The sequence below is a fragment of the Falco punctatus genome (genome assembly GCF_963210335.1).
Source record: "Falco punctatus genome assembly, chromosome: 7".
Classification (NCBI taxonomy): Eukaryota; Metazoa; Chordata; class Aves; order Falconiformes; family Falconidae; genus Falco; species Falco punctatus.
Window position 1 is genome coordinate 28,425,555 of NC_137587.1, and position 25,271 is coordinate 28,450,825.

At 42.2% G+C, this 25,271-nt stretch overlaps 1 protein-coding gene across 3 annotated transcripts in view; it reads left to right on the forward strand.

Moving 5' to 3' along the window:
• The window catches only part of LOC308067623 (astacin-like metalloendopeptidase), a 44,386-nt gene that overhangs the window by 13,390 nt on the left and 5,725 nt on the right, over positions 1 to 25,271 (forward strand). For 2 of the 3 annotated variants that reach the window (XM_080396792.1, XM_080396794.1), the window contains exons 1-7: positions 18,272 to 18,377; positions 18,609 to 18,633; positions 20,820 to 20,836; positions 21,555 to 21,579; positions 22,525 to 22,596; positions 23,770 to 23,904; positions 24,550 to 24,667. In XM_080396792.1, coding sequence (XP_080252918.1) covers positions 18,309 to 18,377; positions 18,609 to 18,633; positions 20,820 to 20,836; positions 21,555 to 21,579; positions 22,525 to 22,596; positions 23,770 to 23,904; positions 24,550 to 24,667 — 461 coding nt within the window. In that variant the 5' untranslated portion in view covers positions 18,272 to 18,308. Of the gene's footprint in view, positions 1 to 11,254; positions 11,302 to 18,271; positions 18,378 to 18,608; positions 18,634 to 20,819; positions 20,837 to 21,554; positions 21,580 to 22,524; positions 22,597 to 23,769; positions 23,905 to 24,549; positions 24,668 to 25,271 lie in introns of those variants that run through there. The other variant, XM_080396793.1, reaches the window with a different exon arrangement.

Genomic DNA, 25,271 nt, shown 5'->3' on the forward strand with positions numbered 1-25,271 from the left:
TTGTCAGACATGTGACTTGCCCTCCACTTCCAACCCTCCTGATCCCCTATCAAGAGGAGAATCATGATAGACTCCTTAAGCAGAGACAATCTCCCAGTATACTGCTGGGTCCATAGAAACTGGACTTTTGGCTCAGCCCACAGAAGGAAAAAGGTGAGCTGCACCAGGCTGGACCACTGGCACGTCTCTTGCTGTGCTCAGAGGTAGGGAGAACAATCACATAGAAGGGATTGAGAAATCTGACTAAGCACTCCCTTGCTGCTTGCTCTTCATGGCTCAGGAGCTTCCAAAGCCTTGAGCAGCATCCCTGTACTTACCTCTGCTGATCTGAACTTTCTCTGCCACAGGTAGACTGTTGCAACCATTTGCTGACTTAACTAATAGCGACTTCATTCAGTCTGTAGTTGAACAGGTAACATTATAATCATAGGGCCACGAGGTCTTACCTTGAATTTGAAGAATGTACCATATTATTATGGACTTCCACCACCAGCCAAGAGAACCAGAAGAGAGGAGAGTCTGAAAGAGGACAGAAAGGATGGGCACACTGTTTAGATGTGTTTGGTTTCCTCCGCAGGACGGGTTCTTCCTCAAGGTGCTAATGAAATCTAACACAGCTAGATCAGAGCCCCAGAGATCTGTAAACGATACGGATACAAAAAGGAAGAAGGTGCTATTAAGGGTAGAGCACATTGTCAGAGATTTGGAGCGGGGAAGGCATTCAGTTCATCCGTAAGATGCAACCTTATGTTGTAAAAAACCTGTGTTTTTTACAAGCTGTTCTGAAAATTATATAAAGACTGCTTACAACAGGCTGTGGAAGGAAGGCCACATCAAAATACCTCTGCAAGACAATAATTTAATAGGATACCTCTCCAAGATGTTTTCTAGCTGCTCATATATGAAGATTAAGTTTTCCTTGCCAGAAATTGTATATGCTGTGAAATGTAAGATGTACAGAATCATCAACAGATATCATATTTTGATAATCATAGCCAGGCAGCAGCCTTTTGCTGCTATTGCTAGGAAAATAAAACAGCTCTTGCTAAACACTGAATATTAGCGGTATGTGAGCTTCTACAAGTGACAGGCCAAAAATTTAACATAATTTAACTGTAGCTTAACAGCATCACTGCATCTATCTGTTGTGGTTGCTTATTTTTAACACATCCTGTTCCAAAAAAAAAATTGGACCATAAATGTATTTCAAAGTCAGCTTTACACTTGCTTGTTTTAACACCCAATAATAAAATTGCTTCTTTTTCTTCAAAGTAGTAGTAGGCTAAAATGGGGCCAGACTAATGACCGTTCTCACTGGTCATTCACACTGACATTGTCCAGAATCACATAGCTTTTTTATGCGTCACATCTGCCATTGGAAAGAGACTTGCCAAGACAGAAAGATGAAAGCCTGTTTTCGCAAGCTAAACTTTATGGGCAGGTTCAGGCCTGGCAACATATTTTACAGTCACTTTATCTACCCATTTTCTCCAGATTCTGATACAAGACATGGATAGGAATGGCAAAAGCATATACATGGTTTTCAGCTCCTGATACTTCAGACATGAATTTTCTGTGATGATGAAATAGAAGGCAGTGGACAACCTTTGGTGCTTATAGATTCTTTGATCCTTCTGTGAGATTTTCCACTGATATTTTGGGCCTTTCTATCCATTGGCTGTATTAAAGATGCTTTCTCTGAATGGAGAATTGGTAGTACAGATCACATGGAGAATTACAAGAGCTTTTCTATTGCCTGGCTGTAGTTCATGCCCTACCAGGAAAAAAGCCCTTTAACGCAACTGCCAAAAGCTTGAATAAGCAGATTAGGGATTTGCAACTTTTATTCTGGCATTAGAAGACACAAATTAAAGTTCTAGACTCCCTCATTATCACAAGGAAAAGCCAGCATACATCTGAATGAATGATGGTTGCAGACTACATTCCCTGACTCAGCCCACTCTGTCAGGGGCTGGTGTTTGTCAGAGATACTCTGATTCTCACTGAGACATTTCACCAAGCAGAAGTGTGAATTAACAGACAGAAAAGGGAAAGAGAGGGCTTTTTTCAGGGAAATCCTTGTAACAGTCAGATTTAGCCTGAAGGTGTAAGCTCATGTTTTCATTTGTACTGACTTGTTATTAGATTGTGAGATTCTGTGCTACAGAAATGAGACAGTTTGAACAGGATGATGGTCTAAAATAGCTTGGTAGATCATAGCATGGTGTTTACACCACCCAACTTTGGGTACTGAAATAGCCAGTTAATGACAGAAGACCACATAGGGCTGTCATGCATTTCCTTAAAAAGTAAAGAAACCATGCTGAAAACAAAAATGAAGGTAAAAGGCTTGTGCTTACAATGACTACATCTACTTCCTTATGATTTTGTATGCTGTTGCCTCAGGTTGCAAATGCTTTAAGAAAGAGATTTTTTCTTCCTCCAAGTGGTGAAGTATTCCTCCACCACATCGTGAAGTAGTGCAGACAACTGAAATAACCTTTTGCAGTGCTATTAAGAGAAAGCAGTTGTCGCCACATAGTCATATGCCCCCACCCCCCCCCCCCAAAAAAAGGAAATTTATGAGAGGAATGTGGGCTTCACCTCTCCATCGCTGTCACTGAAACAGATGTGTAGATGTAAATCAAGTAAATTAAGTAATTAAGAGAAGAACAAAGCATCATTTTCAAAAGGAAGATATACAATGCTCAACCTCAAGAAAATGAGCTTCAAGCTGTGGTGCTTCAGCTGGTGTTAATGGATATAGAGCTCCTGAAACCTTCAGACCTGCAGGAGTATCTGCCAGCTGCATACGTAGCCTTTTGCCACTCAGGATGATGATAAGGATTTAGCACACAAAAGGATGCAGCTAGTTGCACGTGTGCAGTGTGGAGGTCATTGTTAATGATTCTGTACTAGGATACTACACCATCCTGACACCAAGATCTGTGGAATTCAGGAGTTCTATGGAAAAAATATGGCTGCGTACCAATGTCAGGAGGCTGCAGTGTACCCCCTCTTACCAGCAACCACTGTAAACCTGGCTGTGGTACAGCTTCTGTATCCCTTGCGGCAGCACTGGGCGAATACTTGCAGATCGTGGGAGACAACAGTAGGAAGCAGGGAGAAGGAGCCAAAACCAAAAAGTGGTCAGGGAGGGTAGTGTGATCTACCAGGAAAAACACTGGGTAGGAATAGGAATGGTCTGTACTGTGTGAATTAGCACTGGCGTGACCACTGTAGAACAATGCTGCACCGCGCTGCCGGGCAGAGCGCCAACTCGGGCAAATTAGAGGGAGTTCAGGAAAGAGCCACATGAATGAATAGAGGGCTGGAAGGCAGTGGATTGGAGTGTGACTCAAGAAGGTCAATCTGTTTATCGATGAAAAGGCTAAGGGGTGACTCGGTCAAAATCCTTAAGTACCCAGCTGGGGAATAAATCTTTCATAATAGAGGTCCTCTTCTGTTGAGCAAACAACGCGTTACCAGGAGCTAATGGCCAGAAGCTGATGCCAGACAAACTCAGAGTACAAACATGTTGCAGATTTCCAACAATAAGCATAATTTTGGTGGGAATAATTTCCAAGAGATTGTGGAACATCATGGGTAGTTTTTGAAATCAAGACTAGTGTTGTGCAGCTTGTTTTTATGGGATCTATTTTCACTCAGTTAAAAGTTAAACTGATATTTAACCACCAATGACACCACCAATGTAGTGTCCTCTGATGTTTCGTGTTTACATAGGGTCTGCTTGGGATGTTAGAAGAGTATTAATGTGTGAGGCAGTTTTTCAAAAAAACACAATTCTTCTGAGAGCATCAAAGGGCTATCTGCAAAGAGAAAGGCAGCCATGCTTTAGGTCACATCACACAGCAAAGCCCAGCAGAAGAACAGGACCCGTGCTTCACCAGGTGAACGGCTTTAGTGTGAGGTCTTAGCACCTCAGTAATGGAGACTGAGAACAAAACTTTCAGCTTCAGCTCAGGTCAGACCTGGGTGAAAGAAAGGAAAAAATATCGCTGGACTGCAACTGGAAGTGTTGTTAAAAAGTAGCAAGTGCAAGGTTAAGCACGTTCCCAATGAGCCGGTGAAGTTAAGCAAATGAGCAAACGTTTTCCGGAATGGTAGAGGGTATCTTGCTGAGAGCAGATGAACAACCCAGATACTCTGTTTTTCCATTGAACTCTGCTAAATTGCTATTGAAAACTCAGGAAAACAGGGCTCATTTTGTGCCTGTCTCCATTTCATCTGGGAATTGGCTCCTGCTGGCTGGAGAACCAGAGCTTATTTTTGCACAGGTTGTTCTGCTGTGAGTGTATGTTTATTTCTTTTCTACTAGATTTTTTAAAATAATGACAGATTTGAGAAACTTTAAAACCCGAATTGTCAGAAACTAGATTATACATTGTGTATTTGCAATAAAATGCTGCCTCCTAGAGGTGACAATGTTTTTCTTGCAGTGCCTTTTAAGAATTCGTTAAGCCGAGTTCCAATTTCTCAAAACGCCAATGCTGTAAATGATATTTTGCAGGTAAAAGCATTGGGATCTCATACTTTTAGTTACAGTTATATCTCTAGCTATGTTAAGGCTGAAAATCCAGGAAATTAAAGAATTATGGTTGCCTATAAAGCCGTAGTTCTATCTACTTACATGTCAGTTTTGTTTTAATTAAAATCTTTAAGTACAGGATGACATTCCAAATGAACTCTTAAGATGCACTCTTTTTGGGAATGAATCAGGGTTACATACTGAAAGTAGCTGTTTTTTATGTGTGTGTCCCTCCAATGAAGCAGTAGATAAAGAAAAATAAGACTCTACATTGCTGGCTGATTATGTGGTTTAAGCAGCTGGAAATATATACAATAATTAGACGTTTCTTTCTCATTATCAGTACACCCAGCCTGGTACCTTGTGGTCTGATCTACACAAGAGCTGAGTGCTTGCATCTGCAGCAAAATTGCATGGGAACCATGCTGCAGCATGTACTGTGTGGTATTAAGCATTCTGAAAAAAATAACCTACAACAGGTCTTTAGGAGGCTGCGTTAGGGGAGAAAGCCCAAGGAGGCAAGCAGTCCTTCTGGATTTGCAGTAGGGCTTGGAAGCTGTCTTCCACCTTGCTGCATTCCTCATCCCACTGCCTGTCAGACCACAGATACCACTGTCACTGCAGAAGAAACTTTCAGAGAAAGAAAGGGAAGATTCATAAGAAAGGCTGTCATGTTTTTCAGTGCAGTGCAAGAAGCAAGCTACCAACATATTGGCTGAAGCAGCACCTATTTTTGTACAAGTCAATGCTGTTTTGGGAGCAGATTGCTTTTCCCTTAAATGTTATGTGCAGCTCTTGCCTTTCTGGTCTATAAAAGGATGTCATCAGACTGAAAAAAGTTCATGAATCAGAAAGGTTGACCAAAGGTGTGGAACAGCTTCTGCATAATGAATGAACCAGCAAGTTATAACTCCTTAGCCTGGAAAAGAGATACTGCATGGGGAGAAGAAAGAGGTCTCTGAAATCCTGAGTGTACTGAGGAAACTGGCTAGGGATCAATCTCCCAGCTCCAGTATAAGAACTAGAAGGAATATTCAACCGGGATCCTAGTTCCAAACAGACAAAGGGGAAGTATCATATATGTTTGCCCTGTTTTTGTGTGCTTTTCTAGGCAGCGTTTTTTTACCCCTGTCAGAGAGAGGACACAGGGTCAGAGAAGCCTGTTGTATAATCCTGGGTGGTGAGTCTAGCAGACATCACATGCTGTGCAAATTCTGTTTCCTATGTCTTTTAGGTAAAACCCTGAGAATTAACTTGTTTTTTGGAAATGTTATTTTGAGTCACTGACTCAGGTAAAGTAGCAGTTTGGTAGCAGCTCTTGGCCTCTTATTCATTCTTTCCACATTTCCTTTGAGTCTCAGTCAGAGTTTTCATGTATTCCCTCCCTCTGTCAAAGAGGCACAGGTGGGAAATCACAGTGAAAAGACTTTGAGCTGATCTGCTCCATCTAGTTGCGCACTGTGTTTATTGGGGTCTTTTGCTAGGTACTCCCATCAGCAGAAGCTGCAAGTACCTCAGCAGTGGTAATTCTTAGTGCCATATTGTAAATCACTTTTTGCAGAGATTTTTGTATTGTTACTAGTATCAAGAATACCACAGGAACAGCTTTCCTAGGGCAAAATTGCTTGATCCTGTTCCTTGACATAGGGACAGAGAAAAGAGCAGAGGAAACCGTTTCAGGTAAAGTCACTCACAGTTTCTAGTTACAGAATTGAAAAATTATGTTTCTGTTTGTCTCTAGCAATTGCTTGTGACCTACAAGTACAAGATTTCATCTGGTTTCGGAACATTGTCTATAAAACTGTCATTATACAAATTTCAGTGAGTACTCCAATAAAAAGAGCTGGTGCATAGGACTGTGTGCCTAGACATTCCAACCAAGAGACAAAGAGACCTTACAAACACCTTCTACAAAAACAACCTTTTCAGAAAACAGCCTCCAGCTATCAGGACAGATGCCTTCCACCAAGTTTGCTGAACACGAGTTAAGTGCAAAGAGTGGCATGGGTCCATGCTTATGATATCCTTACTGCTACACTGCTGTGACCTGCCTGACCTCCATGCCTGCCTTTGAAATAGTTGAGACTGAAAATTGGTTTTGCTGTCTGCAGAAATATATGCTATGTTTTTGCTTTTCAGATTGAGATTACAGTGAGATCTGACCTTGTCCTGGTCAAATTTGACAGGTAATTGCTACTCAGAATCAATGTTGTCCAGTGTGAAATAGAGCAATAGGTCTTTCATACTCCGCACTCCAGACAGCACTGTTATTGACAGCTTTGCTGTCTAAATGATCTTGAGAAAAGCCACTCATCAGGATTTAGGCACTTCTGTGGTGGAAAGCACAGGGGCATTGCCCCAGAGGGCTGTACTTGCTTTGTGCACAACTTTCAATCTCCAAAGTAGCCATGGCAGAACCTTCCTCTAACATGAGACTGAAAAAGTTATATCCAAATTTGAAAAGAGACCTCCCGTGTGTGTTCCAGTAGCTCTAAGGGACTGTTTCCTTCATTTTCACAATTGCCCAAATTATACTTCAGAGAGGACTGTTCTCTATCCAGTGGGCTCCCTGTGTTGAACCCCTGTGTCCTCAGCTGTTCCCTAGGCCCTCTCAAAACTCCTGAGTAAATTGTCTTCCAACTGCCAAACTGCAAAGTGGGTCAGAGGGTGTCTGCTGGGTAAAGTAGGAGGAAATCTGCCACAGTTATGGTGAGGAGTAAATTATTCCAGATTCCCTTACTTGACTCAGTTGTTTCTACTCCTGTTTCCACTCAACTGCTGTGATTACACTGGCCAGCTCACTCTGTCCTTTCTCCCTGGACATATTCATGACTTTTGAACCTCAGTTATATCCTCCCACTACTTCCATAAATCTTTGCCTCCTCTCTTTCCCCTTACTTTTTTTTATCTCTTCATTTCATAGGACATCTTCTCTTGTCCTCACCATATGAAAATCCATTATCTATTGGGAGAATAGATAATTATTCTTCCTCTACAGACCTCTGAAGATCTCCACCTGATCTTTTCCTGATCCATTCCCACTGTCATATTTCATGAATAGTTTACAGACCCCATACCAACATCTATCTGACTGGTCTGTCTTCTTACAATGTGAAATCTCAGGTTGACACCAATATCCTCTCCCAAGAAACTTCATATGAGATTGTCTAAGATAGTCATGCTAGACTCATGATTTTCCCATCCAAGTTGCCTTTACCATCCAATGTCTTCTTTCACACCACTAGTAACATATCAAAAAACCCCATCACTCAAGCCTGTACATCTTGGATGTCCCCAGTGTGACATACATATCATAACAGCAGCTATTTGCGTCTTCTTGGACAGTGCCAGGCCCTTCTGGCAACTAATTCCTCTGAAGAACCAATTCCACTGAAGATGTTTCATGGCATTCTCAGACAAAAATATGTGATTAAGATTAAATCACCCCAAAGCTATGATTTAGGAGACAAAGGCTTTTTATTCCAAGAGGGTTTAAATTTTGCATTTCACCTAAATTGTGGCTCAATACATGAATCTTGTGTCAAAATTGTTGTTCAAAGTTGAGACACGGTTGGTACCAGACAGTAGGAGAGAAAGGTCACCTCCTGTCTCTAGAATAGAATCAGTTGTGTAATCCTCAGCAGTTGCATGGCAAGGTATTGTTATGGTTGTCCTGGCCAGCAACTAAGCCCCACACAGCTGCTCACTCATTCCCCCCTGGCAGGATGGCGGAGAGAATCGGAAGAGTGAAAGTGACAAAACTCATAGATAGACAGTTTAATAGGTAAAGCAAAAGCCACACACACAAGCAAAACAAAACAAGGAATTAATTCACCACTTCCCCTGGGCAGGCAGGTGTTCAGCCATCTCCAGGAAAGCAGAGCTCCATCATGTGTAATGGTGACTTGGGAAGACAAACACTGTAACTCCAAATGTTCCCTGCTTCCTTCTTCCACCAGCTTTAGATGCTGAGCATGACATCATAAGGTATGGAATATTCCTTTGGTCAGTTCTCTCCCAACTTCTTTGCACCTGCTCACTGGCAGAACATGGGAAACTTGAAAAGTCTTTGATTTACAGTAAGCATTACTTATTATCAACAGTATATTATCAACATTATTCTCCTATTAAATCTAAACCACAGCATTGTACCAGATACTAGTCGGAAAATGACCTCTATCCCAGCCAAAACCAGGACAGTATATAGGAGAGGTGACTGCCTACAACTTCTTTTCCCAGTTTGGCTAGCTCTGCACAGATTGGGACACAGAAATGATGGGGTATTTATAGACCAGAAAGGCAAGAAACCACACCATGATTAGATTCAGGGGCTAGTTCTTTATTTAAAACAACCATGTAGGTGGTTTAAGCATCCTGAAAAACTTTGTAGGGTTGTTCCAGCCACAGCGGACTACACAGTGCCTCCTGGGTCATACTAATGGACTCTGGGAGGAAGCTCCCAAACCCCCTCCTTCTCATGTTGCAGGCAGAGGAAAGACAAGGCAGAAAGACACTTGTCTCTACAGCGTGGTGCCACACCCACCCACCCACCCTTTAAAATGCTGTACTCTGCAGCAATGCCCAAGTAGTCTTCTAGGTAAGGAGTGCAAATGGACTCTCTTCACCCAAAGCTGTAAAAACTGTAGCTTGATCTTCTAAACCAGATGCCTGGCATGTCTTGAGAAAGGAGAAAAAACTCTTGCCTCTGTTGTCATAGGATGAGATCGCTTCCAAACATGGCAATGATCTTTGTCTCTGGCAAAATCAGAAATTCAGCTACTAGAGTGATCGTAAGGGTAAACAAGGCTACAGCTACCAGCCAGCAAATATTGCCAGCCCGTTCTCATGCTGCTTTACCAGCACATGATAGCCTCTCGCTGCTGCCTCTGTCCAGTGGTACTGCTGATGAGTGGGATAGGGTGCTGAGCACAGACCTCAGCTAGGAGTAGGCCTCCTTCCCCATGCCCTGCAACATAAGGAAAGATGAGGAGCAAGGAAGGCAGATGAGAAGAAGCTATTCCCAAGATGAAGGTAAAGAGATGGTGGTGACCCATTTTCTCCCCAGCTTTTCTATCACTGCCCTCCAGACCTGGCCAGGTGAGTACATGTAGACACGAGCAGAGGGCTACAAACCCAGACAGTTATTCAGTATAAGGATCAGCCTGGTGTTCCCCCCTCCTACAAAGTTTTACTTAGCAGAGAGACATGCAACCAACTCCAGGGGTTGTTTCTCCATCCCCTGGAGAACAGGGCTCCAAATGTACTCAGACCTTCCTTTGCAGCTGCTACTCCTGTTGCCAGGAAGAAGAGCTGCAATTCCTTGGCAGCTTCAATGGCACAGAGCAGTGGAAACCATGGAGAGAGGTGACTGAGACCCTTGACTACCAGCAGGAACCTGGACAGGAGAGTTGCCTGGGGAGAACGAACCATTCTGCTGTGATTCAAGGGGAAACACACTCCAAGTGTGACAGCACCTGTTTATCACTCTGGAGGAACACCACTGCTTCCCTTTTCCTAGGCTTGGTTTGTTACCCCTAGCAGGCGGCTAATAGCAAAGATCTATGTGTAAGCAGCAGAGCATGAGGAATTTAAGTTAAAGTAGTGCTTAATGAAAGGCTACTCTGAATCACCCTAGGGTAGCAGTCAAACCATCTGTTACAGTAACCATACACTGGGGTGTGGAAAAGATATCATTGTCTCATAACAGTTCATAATTTGGGCCAATTGCCTTCACTGACAGCAAAAACCATCCCCATTAGTTTCATTCTACAAGTGCTTTAATCAAGCCATCAGCAGAGATGCATGTGATCCTTCTCCTGTGATTAGGCAAAAAATGACAAAGTTTTCCTGCTTAATTGGCTAAAAAGATTGACGCGATCATTTGACATTTTTTTTTTTCTATTTGCATTTTAGGGTTTTTTAGTTATTTCGTCACTTCACCAGACATCAAGATACCAGAATTACAGTGGTCCAAGGGTAGAGCCATATTTCATCTAAGGGCAGGACACAGAGACTGCCTCTATGGCCCTCATCCCTCATAAATTCTTGGAGAGATGAACTCTGCATTCTCTTCTCCTTTTCATGATTGTCCAAAATGAGTAACAGATAGTTACAGATAAAGAAAGTGATAAATACTCCACCCTTCTCTCCTTTTCAGAAACCAACTACTCTGAATATTCCACATCATCCACTTCTTCAGTTTCCTCCAAAAATAATTTACTTATTTAAAGGAGGAATACAAATATCCTCACAGATCCTGTTTATGACATTCCTTATCAGATAGAAGGCAGATATGCATGTAAAGGATGAGAGCAAACCTTTAAGTAGAAGCTTCCTCAGAGTGCCTTGCCCTTGATTTGTTGCTGAATTCACACTGTATCATTTCCAGATCCACAACAGAACTATCTCTGTAAGAAACCAGAGCTGCAGTTCAAACCTTCCAGTACAAATAAATGGTTTTCTTGCATACAAGCCTGTGAACCGAGAGCGAAAGCTGAGTCTACTGAGCAGAACTGAAACTACAGCAAAGACAAATCTGAAGCCAAAAAGCTAGACTTGAAAGCCCTCAGATTAAAGTTTGGCTGTGCATGCTTCTGTCAGCTAATTACATAAATCTAAAACAAATGAAATATGAAAGCATAGCTAGGCTTTTCTCTTGCCAGCAGAAGGTCTCAAGACAGTCTTTCTAATTTATTTCAACTGCAGGTTCTTTAAGGAGATTGGTGTGTTCTTTAAGCAACAGAGGAAACATGGTAAGTGCTTGGAAAATAGTAGTCATAGGTAATGTGGCAATGTCCCTTTAATGTGCTCGGTAACTAATGGCAGAGTCACTGCAGATGAGTGGAAAAGAGAGGCCCCCTTGGAAGCCTTTTCTTTAATGTAATCACAGCTGTAAGCCAAGGTTAATGTAGCCACAGCTCCCCAGGGAAGCATCACAGATAAATCCACCATGGTTCAGGTAGCCATCCTCCTGCTAGGTTCCCCTCTTCCCCAGGAGAATGGTGAAGGCATGGACTGGCACCCACCTCCTCTGGGATTCTTCCAGGTCCTGTGGTGGGAAATCCTGCAATTTCTGGGTGACATCAAGCAAATCAGTGGTGGGAGAGGGAGAGGAGTGCATGCACATGTGTAGACATTCAGCTTCTTCTGCTGTAAAATGGGGAAAACTTATTTCCTTTCCAGGTGGGAGTGCTGGAAGGCTAAATCCAAAATGATTTCTGGAGCATTTGTACATGCTGATAGCAGGAGCCCTAGCACAGCACAAAGAAAGAGGCAACCTTCTGCTCCTTGAGGAACAGTCAGCCCTCAGAGACTGAAAGAGGATGAAGGGGGGTTTCCTGTGAGAGATGACATGGTTAAATCTTGAGTTGTTGTTGTGGATTTTAAAATGGGAATTATTTCCTTGCAAAAGCTAAACCACAGCAATGAGAGGCAACAGGCGTGGTTGCCCAGGCTGAGACCACACTGTGTAAACCACCTCAGGGGCTTTCTGCCAGCACAGGGCAGAGGAGCCTTCAGCTTCCCACCCTTCTTCCCCTTCCCGCTGCAGCTCTGCCAACACTCCTCCAATCTCCCTTGGAGCAAACCTGCTAGTGCAGTCACTCGCCCTGTTGTCCTCAGTTCTGCTGCAGCACTTCTGTTCAACCGGACAGGGTGGCAGGTCCAGCCCAGACCCAAGGTCCCTGGGCCAGACCATGCCCCCTATTCTGGCTGTCTGACACCCACTGGGTTTTGCTAACGTGCTCACAACAGACAAGCAAAACAAACTTGCCAGCTGTCCCACCGTTTCCAGGAACCCGCACTGCATTGGTTATGGTGGTCAAAGCTGTCAAATTGGATCAATGGTTTCTTCTCTGGAGACAAACGGTCTCTTTGGCAAAAGACTCCAGAAGCAACAAGCAGATTCTTTGTTATTTAATGGTTTAAAATTTATTATCAGGCAATCTTTCCAATGTCAGTATTTAGTTACTACTATCTGCCCAGATAGCAGCTATCTTAAAAGACAGGGGCTGCAAAGGCTACACTCTAACTTTTCCTAAAATAATTTTCTGTGGATCCAGATAAAGTCAGAAGTAGCAAGGGAAAGTGTCCAAACTCACCTGCCTGGGAGGCACGAGTGGAGCTACAAATCATCCTTCCAGAAGAGGAGGCAAAGCCATATACTAACCTGTAAAGGGGTGTAGTTCACAGCAAGGCTCACATGGTGTGGGGAGTAGGCATTTAGAAAAACACAGTAAGACTGAAACTGTCTTCTCCAGACTCCCACTGAAATATTCAAAAGTCCTGCCTAGAGGACAGTTGGGAAGCCAGTAAGTGAATAACAAGCAAAGGTATTGACATAGGCAGCACAGACAGCCTTTCTGATGAGGTACAAAGGGAAAAAAGTCATTGAAGTGTGGCTCCCTGATGGTGATGACCGTGTATGGGAGCATATTTCTTCCAGGGGGAGAGACAATGACTAGGGTTGCCGATGGACTCTATCAGGCAAATCTGTGTACCATAAAGGCAAAGATGTGGTGCTTTTCACTTAAAGCACACTCAGCTCCCATGCACTCATCTGAGAAGTAGACATGAGACGATGTTTTGATTCCCTCAGTTAAATCACCAAACAAGTGTTCACAAAGGTAACTGTCCTGGCTCAGTTAATGTGACCAAAAGCTTCCCTCTGGTAACAGGAGACCCTTGCTCACAGAAGATGAAACCAAGCAGGGTGGCTGGCTGGCATTGCACAATCTGTCTCAAGGAGGCAGACAGGATACCTCCCCAGCCCTGTACGTGTGCAGCTGGGCCAGCATCCATGTGACGGCATCTCTCTTCAGAGGGCAGAGAGACCAAAGATAACCCCAGGCACGGCTCAAACTGCTTGCACCTTACCCCATCACATGGATTCCTTTGCAATCAGCATAACATTGTTCTGCAGGCTGGAAACATCATTGAAAACCTTTGATCCGTCCATTCTTTACCTAAGGGCAGTAGACAAATCAGATGGCTTCTCCTGATAAAAGAAAGGAATTTGTTGTTTTTTTTCAAGACAATCAGAAGTTCATTACTAGAGTGAATTGTCCAAATTAAAGTTCCAGTTTTGTCACCTCCATTCCCCTCCCTCAGCCCAAAAAATTGTTGGATCATACGTCATTACAAATGCTAGCTCAATTGCCAAATTGTGTTTTACTAGATTTGGCCTTGGAATCTGACTCTGAAATGAAAATCAACTTTGTTTTAACATTTATTTTAGAAGTTACGATGTTTTGAATTTCCAATTTGTTTTTTTATTTGTTTTTTTTTTTTTTTTTTTTTTCCCCCCCCTAACTGCATATTTTCCATTTGTAAAGAACAATCTATCAAAAATGTATATATTTCTTCATTGTCTCTCTTCTTCTGATGACAGACTAAAGATCAAAGGTTCTGGGCTTGGCTCTTTGATTAGAAAAGTGATTAATTAATAGCAAGCCACTGTTCATAATTTACATTTGAGTTCTTTCACAGAAACACTGCCAGGGCTAGGAGCATGGCTGGAGTTAGTCATTAATACTCTGCAGGATGTGTAAGTGCTCTGCTAAGGAACCTGCAGACTATGCAGATTCATTGCTACAGATGGTGTTCGCAAGGACATGGGAACCCCTCAGGAGCCCCTCAGAAATTGGAATCACAACAGAAAGTCGAATAGGAATCCTGCTGAGCAACTCCATGTCTTCTCTGGGAGGTAGGATCCAAAGAAATGTGAAGAGGGACATAAAGGATGAGTAAATCTATTGATTCAACAAGTATGTTCTTGGGTGTGGGAAAACAGCTTCCAGCTGCACTTTGCCTTATCTAGAGTTGGCTTTTATGACACTTCAGTCTTCTGTACAGGGACTTGAAGCCTATGCTGGTTACTTATGGAACCCTCAGAAGCTGCCAGCACTTCAATAATAGTCTCAATCAGCACAGTGCAATACTGGGTGACATGAATTCAACTGAAAAGATCCACTCCTAATCACTGCATTACCAAAAATATATGGACAATTTGGAAGGAATTAAAAAGTGATTTTAGAACCAAGAAATGTTGAATTATGTGAAAGACTAAAGGGTTGAAAGTCCTTTAAGCCAGCATAGAAAAAGCTTGTGTGAGGACTGATTTATATCTGAAAATTATCTGATAATAAAGACACCACAGAAAAGGAAGTGAACTCTGTGTGGTAGAGTGTTACAACACTTGGAGTTAGTGAGAGGGAAACTAAAAAGCACTGAGCTGGAAGCAATGCATGGGAGCAGACTTCCTGGCCAGAGGACTGGGGTTCACAATGAATGAGCCCAGAGCTGAGCTGAAACCAGAATTCCTCTTCCAAATGAAAGTGAGCCAAAATACCGAAATGCCCCACAAAGCAGACATTCCTGAGAAATTATATTGAGCAGTTCTGTCCAAAATAATATATTTTTGGTTCAGGCTTGTCATTAACCCCAGACTGTAAATGTAATTGTGCAGTGTTTATTTATGTGATGCCAATCCACAGCAATTACAGTTAGGGCGTGTGGACCATACCACTGCTTCAATGGTTGGTTTTGGTAAAGCCAGATGATTTAAAACCTCTAAGATTTGTTAATGTAATTTACCATGAATTGGGCATGGTAGCTACCACATAACTTTCATAAGCTGTTCAACATAAATGTGTCAATTTTCTTATTTCCTTGAGTTATTTTTTCCTGCATTTTACTACACAGCAATTAGTAGCTAGTAGTAATAGAGGTTAGTAGTTAGCTGTAATAGACACATTATTTCTTTTTTGTAACTAGGTCTTGATGATAAAATACATTATATTTTGAGATCTGTTTACAATGAAACACTCCAAAGAGAATAGTAATGGTATAAAACATATGACTAAATGACACACAACTAAGCAAATTCTGAAAGACATCTATAGAAGTGTTGTAACTTTTATACATCTCCTGTTTTGATTTTGGCTATGTCCACTTTACAGCAAACTCCCATATGCAACAGAAGAGAAAATACATTTTTTCACTTGTATGTCTGTAAATTCTTTTCTTGATTATGCATATAGGTCTCTGCAAATCAGCATACATCCTCAGGCATAACTCCAAGTTTTGCAGTAGCCTCTCAGGATCAGTGGTCTTTTTGCTGACAGACATCTTGCAGAGTATGACACTGTCCAAGTAATTCTTGACGTTTTGTTGTTGTTTTTGGACACCTGCTAATCATTGTACACATCTGCAAAGTCTGTGTGGTCCTACTGGCCACCAGAAACTGAGACATACACACAGAAGAACTCAAGTCTGACAAAATTTCACTCATGCTTTTCTTCTATACATGCAAAGACAGCATCTCTTTGTTAAGCCTTAGTTTGGTTCCTAAAGGTCCAAGACAACTTCTGTGGCACTTTTTCTGCTGGAGGTACCAGCCTGACCGCATCTGGTAAAACCATGTCCTATCTTGGCAATATCTCAGAACAGGTAGGTAATTTTTTGATTACTAAAAACAGGATCGCTGACAAGTCCTCCCCCATGAACACCTCACTTAGGAAAATAACCAAATATTGAATCTAAGTATCAGGCACAAACCAAAGCTGATAAGATCTTCAGGATGAGCAGCAGGCATGAGTGTCAGCACTCCCCCTCTCTGTTGTGTGTACTTTGCCAGCTGTAGCATTTTCAGCCACATTCTTGATCATAACAGCAATCTCCCCTGTCATTGCTAGTGTCAGCATGCAGAAAAGGTGGCACGCAGCTGTCTGATCAACTGCTTAATATGTCAGCATATTAGCATATTCGGCATAAAATATGCACCACCCTTTTTGCCAGCCCAGTTCCCTCGCTCTTTCCTGAGCACAGGCGGTTAATCACTCACTCTGGAGGCTGTAGTATTTTCCCAATGACATGCTGTAAAGATGCTAAGGTACCAACCTTCTTAGCTTGCTTTTTAAGTTTGTCTTGTTCCCTCACTTTTGCTGATCCCTCTTTTTGCTCCTGGACTGGTTTTCTCTGAGTGCGGTCTGACCCTTCCCTTTCCCCCCTAAACTCTAATGGAAGCAGATTCTACACAAGTCCCATTCTGCAGTGTCTTTTTTGTACGGTTTTGGCATACCAAGGCACCTAGCATCACAGACGTTTGTTTTGCCCTTGTTTTGAGTGAGAAACTTGGAGAACCATTCTAGGACTGCAGACCAGATCTGCACAACTTTGATTCAGCACAAGGAAGATTTCCATCCCTATGAAACCCAAATATGAAGAAAGGCATTTAGCATTGCTTAGTGCAAACATTTCTGCACACAGAGGACACACAAACTGCCTGTGTCAGCAGGATTAGCATGCTGACAATGCCTGCTTGATCGTTGTTCTTTCATGGTCGAAAGGACCATGTGCTACCCTGCTTTTTACTCTCTGGTGCCTAGGGCATACCTTACTTCAAAGGGAACAGTAGTACTCCCCTATAGTGCCTCCCTGTGGGGGTAATGAAAGTTTATCCCTGGACTTTGTCAGTCCAGACTTTCCTAAAATAGGTAGCAATCTGTGACTGTGAACTTTCCTCCACTAAAATGAAGAGTAATCCCCACCGATGCAGTTCAGATCACATTTCCATGTAACTGCTAGCCTTGACTGGGTATTTGGAGACAAATAGGTGCAAAGCCCTCTGCTGCTTCTTGATTCATTCACCAACATGGATAACTTCTATAACATCTTATTCAATACAGAAAGAAGAACAGTGTGAGTGTTTTAAAACTTACTTTGAGGCTACCTGAGCCCTAGCATGATCTAGAGACAGAATATGTACATTCTGTAATTGTTTCCTATTCTGTGCATGGGGATTGTACTGTGACAGAAAACAAATGTGTATCAGAGACCAGACACTTCAGCAAATGATTTGCCAAGCAGAGGTTTGCTGTGAGAAGTGGTTGTGGCAAGAGGTTGCTGTGATGAGAGGCTCAGTGGTTGCTGGTTTACCTCCTACAAGCATTTCTTGCTAGGTCTGCTCACTGCTTCCTACACCCACTTCTGGACGAGTGCACTCCACAAGCAGCAGATCTGTTAATCGTTCTCAAAATGAGTAAGTGCTGCTTATGCTGCTGCTGTCTTTTTTTCCCCTCTGCTTTTCACAAAGCTCATGAGGGCACCTACAACTGTCAGATTGCCAGAAATTATGGAACACAGGAAATGTTCCTGATGTCATGAAACATCAGGAAACAGAGGAGGAAACAAAAATTCTACTTGTAGAACTGTAAGCTGAGAAGACGAAGGATATCTTCCCAGGGAAGACACAGACATGACCTCACTTGAGTAGTGATGTGCTGTGTGTTGCAAAGCAATACAATACTGCCATAGTCTTCTGTGCTTTCTGTGACATAAAAAAAAATCACTTATGTTCTGAAATCCCAACAATACATTACTCTGGAAAGTCACCCAGGCAGGAGGGCTTCCTAGGTGGTATCAAAGTGAACACTTAAGGAAAGATCCTCCAGGAAACAGGGGAAGTGCATGGCAGTACAAGCATGAGGCTGATCCAGCTCTAGAGAACAGCATGAATGACAGTATGAAGACAAGGGATGCTATAGATCACAGTGACAGCAATAGCACAGCACTGGGAGATGCCCAGAGGCTAAACTGGCTGTTGAGGTTGCAAAAGAAGTTTGCTTCCTGCTAGGGTCCTCATTGGCTGGGGCAGTTTTTTTCAGCCCTGGCAGAGCAGGCTCTGCTGGTATATCTAGCGGCAGGGCTCCTGAGCGGGCAGAGGCAAGGACACGCACCGGTGGTCTGTCAGGGCTGGAGAATGGATCTGAAGATGTTCCTAGTCCTCACTGCATTTCTGCTTCACGCTGCCCTGGGCTTCCCTATTCAGGTGAGAGCAGATCTACGCAACTGTACTCCATCTTCTGATTGACCTGTTCTTCCTGGAGTGAAGCTGTGGAAACCCATTTTGATAAATTTCCTGCAGGAAAAATATTAGTCATATAATAATATATAAAGCCAATCTAATAATTTAGTTCCCCCCTTTGGCCTGATTTTGATGATATTGTTGTGTATTTATGAGCTGTGGAAGAATAATGTTTTTTACTTACTGGTTTTGCAGGACAGCTATGGAAACAGCACAACAAGTAAGTAGAATTTATACTGTATTTTGAAGAGAACTGTTAATCCTTGACTGTGTATCACACACCTTGGTGTGTGAATGACTTGGCTTCAGAGTATGTGAAAGCACTGACTCTCAGGCCTTTTAAATAAAGCTATGTTTCCTAATTTGTTATTGGCTGACTACAAATGTGTTTTCACACAGTTGTGCTTTACACATACTTTTGGAGTATGTTTTGTTAGGTTAATTTAGATGTGCTTTCACAGGCTTGAAAATAAAATATTCATAAGACATTTTGATACCTTTCCATTAAGTTGAGTGTTACAAAAAGACTGCTGCTGATTTACCTCTGTGCCTACCTCAGCGCAGGAGTAAGAAAAAGAGATTTCAGGTGTCAGAGAAAGATTTGCTTTGTGCTGGGGTAGAAAACAAATAGTACAAGCTTAGCTTACAACACAGCTGTGATGTGTTGGGAGAGGAAGAGGCCATGGAAAAACTTGCTCAACATAGTCACAGCAAGTAAGTGGCTAATGAAAAGTAACCAATTCTTCTTTTGAGCTGTCATTTATGACATGGAAGCAAAGGGATGTTGTAAAATTACCACTCAGTATATTTGGAGCTGTGCTTGCTCAATTTCAAAGTAGTTAGTTAGCTGAGAATCAAAGTTACAGGATTACTGGGATAAATACATACAGTGAGCTTTAATTTACCATCATTACTGCTTTTTGTGCCTTTGCAGACATCTTTGAGTATTTACAGTGCAGGGAAAATGTGAATTGTATCATTTTGAAAGCTGTATCACATCAGATGTTCATTTTCTGAAGGACGTGGCAGATGCCTTCTGTGATATCTGATTTGGGTTTTAAAAAGGGTTTGCAGACTTTATGTGCCTAGGAATCTGGAGCCTGATTTCCACCAACTTTAACTAGTCAATTAATCTAGTGCTTTCTGGGTACATGAATTCTGAATCCAGTCAACCCATCTCAAAAACGTGTTTCCCTGCAGAATATTTTTAGATGCCATGGATCTCTCTGATGCAGCTGGTGGGAACTGACTGAACTTTTCTGTAATAAACTGCTATCATTACAGTGGACTTCAATTGCCATGTAACTGAAGTAACATTTTGGAAAGACAGACTGAAGCCCTTTTGGTTCAATAAAAGCAATTCTGTTGCAGGTTCTAGATAGCTTCTGAATAGCAGGAAGTCCCCTCAGTACATTTAGGCAATAAACGTTGTGGAAAGGAAAAGGTGCTGCAAGGTGTGACAGAGCTTGGCACATCTTCTGTTGAAGAAACATGGTCAAAAAAATAAGGAACAATGTTAGGTTTAGAAACAAGAACTATTTCCATAAGTATTCCCTGTGTCAGCGTTGGATAGGAAAAAAAAAAAAAAAGTGGCTTTATATTTTGACAAAGAAGAGTGCAATTATTGGCAAACTGGAAGAGATTGCCAGACAGGCTTGTGGCATATCCATCATACTTAAGAACAGGTCAAACAAACTGTGGTCAGGAAAAACACAGATAAAACTGCTTCTGCCTTAGGGAAAGCATACAAACTGGGTGACCTCTGGAGGTCCTTGCAATTTCTAAACTTCTATGATATTATAATGAAATGTCTGCGTAGAATTTTATATATCAGATAATATTTTCATTTCCGTGTTTGTATCTAGAAACTGACTTTCGGCAGAAACCAAAAGACATCACACTAGAAAGACACCTTAGGACTCAGAATAGTTCCAAGCTGCTGTCAGGTACATACTGAAGCTGAGATTATTTGCACCATGCTAAATTATAGCCTTCATCCCATGCTATAATTTTACTCTTTGATACTGTGAAACCAGAGGATTGTTGAGCTGGTTAGCCTGCACCTGTTGCAGTGAAATCTAGGGACACAGCATATTTTTGTCCCTAGTTTCCTTTGTCATTTTCCACACTGAAGCTGATAAATCCTTTGCTTATTCTTAGATGGTAAATGACCAGGATTCTGTCCCTCGGCGTGATCTAGTAGGATTTTTCATAGCTGTTTGTCAAAACATCAATTTAGTTTCTGTGCCTATGCATTGGTTAGTGCACTCTGTTCCCCGCCGAGCAAAGGGACCTGCCAAAGGATTTTCTGTGGTTGAGGATGCCCGTGCTATTGAACACTGTGAAGTTGAGTTTAAAATCTAATTCACCCCTTTTGCTTGTCTTTTTCTTCCTTGCTTTTTGCAGCAACAGAACCTACTGAGGTAAGGACGGCTTTATCTGCTCTTTTGATCACTTTGGGGTTCAGCATTGTGGAAATTGCGGTCAAGACTCATGTACTCCACCTGTATGTCCATCTGTGCTGGAAAGTCTTCTCAGATCAACAGTGTAACAGAGTGAGCAGTTTCCATCCCTATTCCATTTATTGCTCCATAATGTCCAGATATAGCCCACATCCCAGGAAGCTTTTGCCTTCTCCGGGGTCATAGAGAAAACATAAACTTGCTTTTTATATATAAAAGGCAAGATAAGTGTGGCAATCTGTTTTGCTACAGACATGACCCCCACAGCTGGGTACCAGCCCCACAGTTCCCTAGAAGCACTACTTACCACAGCCTTTCACCACTGTGTTGGGAGGTGATAATGGGAGGACTTAATCAGCAATTTCAACAGCCTTGCACTCTTACTAGCAGGGACATAAATAAAGCTGGAAGGTCTGAAACTTACTCTACACTTCAAATTGTATTTCCCAACTCTTCTGCACTAATTCCCTTGATGATTTCCGTATCTGCCAAGTTATCAGAAAAGAATATCTACCACACCATGGTACTTCTTCACACATGGCACAGTATATAAAAGCTCAAGACTGCACTGGTAAAGGATACTTTCAATGGTAGCATTTTGATCCTTTGGATGTTATATTATTTGATATTCATGTTACAGTATAAAGTGTGAGATAATACTAGTGCATCATTCTCGCAGGTTACTACGCAAGAGGATATATTCGGTATGTATTATTCCATCTAAATGTAAATATTTGATAGAAGTACTGATTATTGGCTACCCAGTTACTCCAGAAAATAACACATTCTTAACACAAATTAATCTTAAGGAAGAAATATTAAATGCACTTACCGTAATATTTCATTTCAAAGCAGAGTCTGAGTTTTGGCCTATTGCTTGGTCTTGCTAAAAACCTCAGCTGTTACTTTTGCTAAAATTAGCTCTTCTTAGATAATGACCTGATTTAAGCCTCTTCCAAAGGTTACAGAAACACCAAGGCCACGTGCTCATGCTTTTTATTGATGTCAGGACTTACTGCACAATGCTCAGAGCTGGCTGGTGCCACTTGTAAGGCCTAGGAGTCCCTGACGCCGGGCTTAGATGGGGACATCAGTCCAACCCATGGAATAGGAATGCAGTTCTGGTTTCATTGGTTTCAAGGATTTTTCATGGCCAGCAGCAAGCAGTAGGACTGCCCTCCATCCTTTTTTGCTCCTGGTGTCTGCTGTTGGGGGTTTGAGTGTGAACTGTGCATGCCGAAGGAAAACTGCTGTCTGAGCGCATGGAGGGAGTCACGCAGCCAGCTGGCCGCTTGAGCAGGACAATACAGACTTATATGAGCCAAAGGTCCAGGCCTTAAAATGCAATGGCTTGGGAAAAACAAATTTAAAAAAGGGAGAGAGGGGAAGATTGAAAGGGAATGGTTCTTGGTACTGGATTAATGACAAAATAACCACAGCAGGGAGGTTCACAAGATTGTGTCACTGAGCAAATATCTACATGACTGAACACCATACCAGTCCCTAAATAGGCTCCGCAGGTTTTCCATGCATCATTGTAGTCAGGGACTGATCAATCTAAGTGAGCCCCTGGAAACACATCAGGTTAAAAATCAGGATTTGCAGTTTCCCTGGGAATGAGAAAATGATACTCTTGTATTTCTGTGCAGAATCTCCATTGCCTACAGAGACTGCCTCTGAGGACGAAGTTATTTTTAACAGAATTCTGAAAGTTAACAAAGGTAATGCTACCAAAGCCGTGCTTATCATGGGTTTCCCTTTGTTGCTTTATAGGGGTGATGTGGGAGGTACAATGTCTTACCACAATCTGTGCAAGTATTTCCCTCATTTTACACACCATCATGTTAGGGACACCCAGAGACAGGCCACTGGGACTGCTGTGTGGCCTGCTGAATCCCCATGGCACCTGAAATCTGTAGTGTCAATACTGAAGGTAATACCAGGTGTGCAGGCAACTGAACTATTCAGACAGCTTTAACTCTTGGCATCTTTGTCATTTTTTGGACATAAAAAGAGAACTTGGGTATTTGAATGATTTATTGTTTAATGGCCTTTTTCTTGAATGCGAGCATCACTTGTGTTCAGTTATCACATGGCTTTGTAGTACAGACTCCTAGATAAGTTATGGTCAGTTCCACACTCCCTGCTCCAGATTTTCTCTTCCTTGATTTTTCCAAACATCCCCCATTCTATCAGCTTGTCTTCCTCACATCTTCCCTTTTAGCAGTCATTCAAGAAGTTTTACTACTGGGCTCCAAACATTGCAGTAGTTTTCTCTAGACAATACTCTTCTTTTTGGTTTGCTTGCCTTCTTGAGTTTCCTTATTGGCACCTCCTGCCTTTGCCTAGCACCTTTTCTGGGTGGATATTTGATGCCATTCATTCAGTGTCACATGATGGATAATGAAATAGTACCAAAGTGCAGCATCCCTCTCACTATTCCAACTCTTTCGGTCATTCCCTCTTGCCTCAACCCCACCCAACAGAGCTGGAGCTTGCCACCTCTTCTCTTAGCTAAGAATACAGCAGAAAAGGTAGGCAAGTAGATAATGTCCATCTAGCCCAGGGGTCCTCAATCCGACCCCCGGTATTTACAGACCACCCCGCCCTGCTCCTCCCCCCCCCCCTCCCTGCCCCGTGCCGGGGGTTGGAGGGGGAACCAAGCAGCCGCAGATGGCTGCCTGCCACTTCATCCAGCGCTGGCCCCCTGGTTAAAAAGTTTGAGGACCCCTGAATTATAGCCCAGTGATCCATTTCTCATGTTAGCCAGGAGCAGATGCTTAGGGAAAACCAGAAAAGGATGATAAGTTGATAGTAACGCTTTTCCAAGTGTGCTTAGCAAGCATACAGCAATCTATGGCTCAGATATTTCCATCCCTTTTCTCTCACCACAGGCAGCTCTCAGTACTTGCAAGAAGGTGACATAGTTCCACGAAGGAGTCGCAGTGCCATCAGCTGTCGCCATTGCAATTGGCCCCAGTCCAGAGATGGGATTGTTCGTGTTCCCTATGTCTTGGATCCTACTTACGGTGGGTGTAAAATTTGATAATTCTTTATTTTTTAATTGTTATCTTTTTTTTAATCCAGTAAGCTTCAGGTAGAAACCTCCTTCTAGTGGCCACACAAACAGTCGATTAAATAATTTTTAAGGATTTGCTTAGCATAGATGAATTGTAAATTAGAAAGAGCTGAACAGGAAAAAGGAAAAGAGATCAAATTTCCTTGAGAAGTTTGTATCCATAATGTTTTGGACTTGGTCTCTTGGAGGCAAGAATGATCATCTCCTGTAATGGTACTTGCCTGAATACCTGCCTGTATAAGGTTCATGCCACACGTTGCAGTGTGGTTTCCCTCACCTATTTTTCATTAGCAAAATAGTTTCCCATAGCTGTCTCCCAGTGTCCAACCAGAAGACACATCAACAATCACCACTATAATTTAAAACAAGTAGTTGAGAAAAAAAGGCTCCCCCTTGAATCCATTTGGACAGATATCTGGATATAGAGAATCTGGTTCCAGACTATTATTATCTTAAATGAAATACATTACTGAGCAAAAAGCAAGAAAGAGCCTAGGCTGTCCCTCATTTACGCTGTTTCTGAGGACTTGTGAGTTTTTAATGGCACCTGTCATTGCCCTTGTGTGACCCCCTAAATTAACCCTTTCTTCTCCAGAGGAGAGCCACATAAAGGGGATTCATGATGCCATGGCAGAATTTGAAACACTGACTTGTATTAGTTTTGTGAAGCGCAAGACAGAACGTGACTACCTCAGCATTAAATCTGCGGATGGGTGAGTTGATTGATAAATTAACGAGTTATTTCTACATTTTTTTCAATTCATCATGACACTCATTCTGTGTGACCTTACAGAAGAAAAAGGAATAGATTTAGAGAAGAAACTTTATGTTTTATCACAGTGCCACCAAGGCATCTTCCTTGGATACCTTGCTAGTGCAAGGGCTGAGCAGTTACACCAGGAACTCACCAAAGAAGTGATGGAGATCATGGGACAACACCATTAAGGTGGAAAGAATTTCTAAGCTCATGATTTCTGTGTGATATAATGCACACTTGAGCACAACATATAACAGATTACTGTAGGTCTTTTTTGCACAAGCAAAACTAATTTCATCTTATGAAATAAACAGTTCTCTGAATCACAGTTGGCTGTCAGTTTCAGAATCAGAGCCTACAGGGGAATTGTTTAATATCCATTAGCTTGAAATTGTTGTTGATCTTAGTCCATCTCTGACACATTGTTCAGTATTTTGGAAAAAAAATTTGTTATTTCTAGGGAGTTAAAGTCACTGAGTACAGAAAATCAGGATGAAGGAGCCTCCCTGCTAATGAAGGTCTTCCAGGAAGCTTTAGTGATGATGATCATGTTTGTTGTT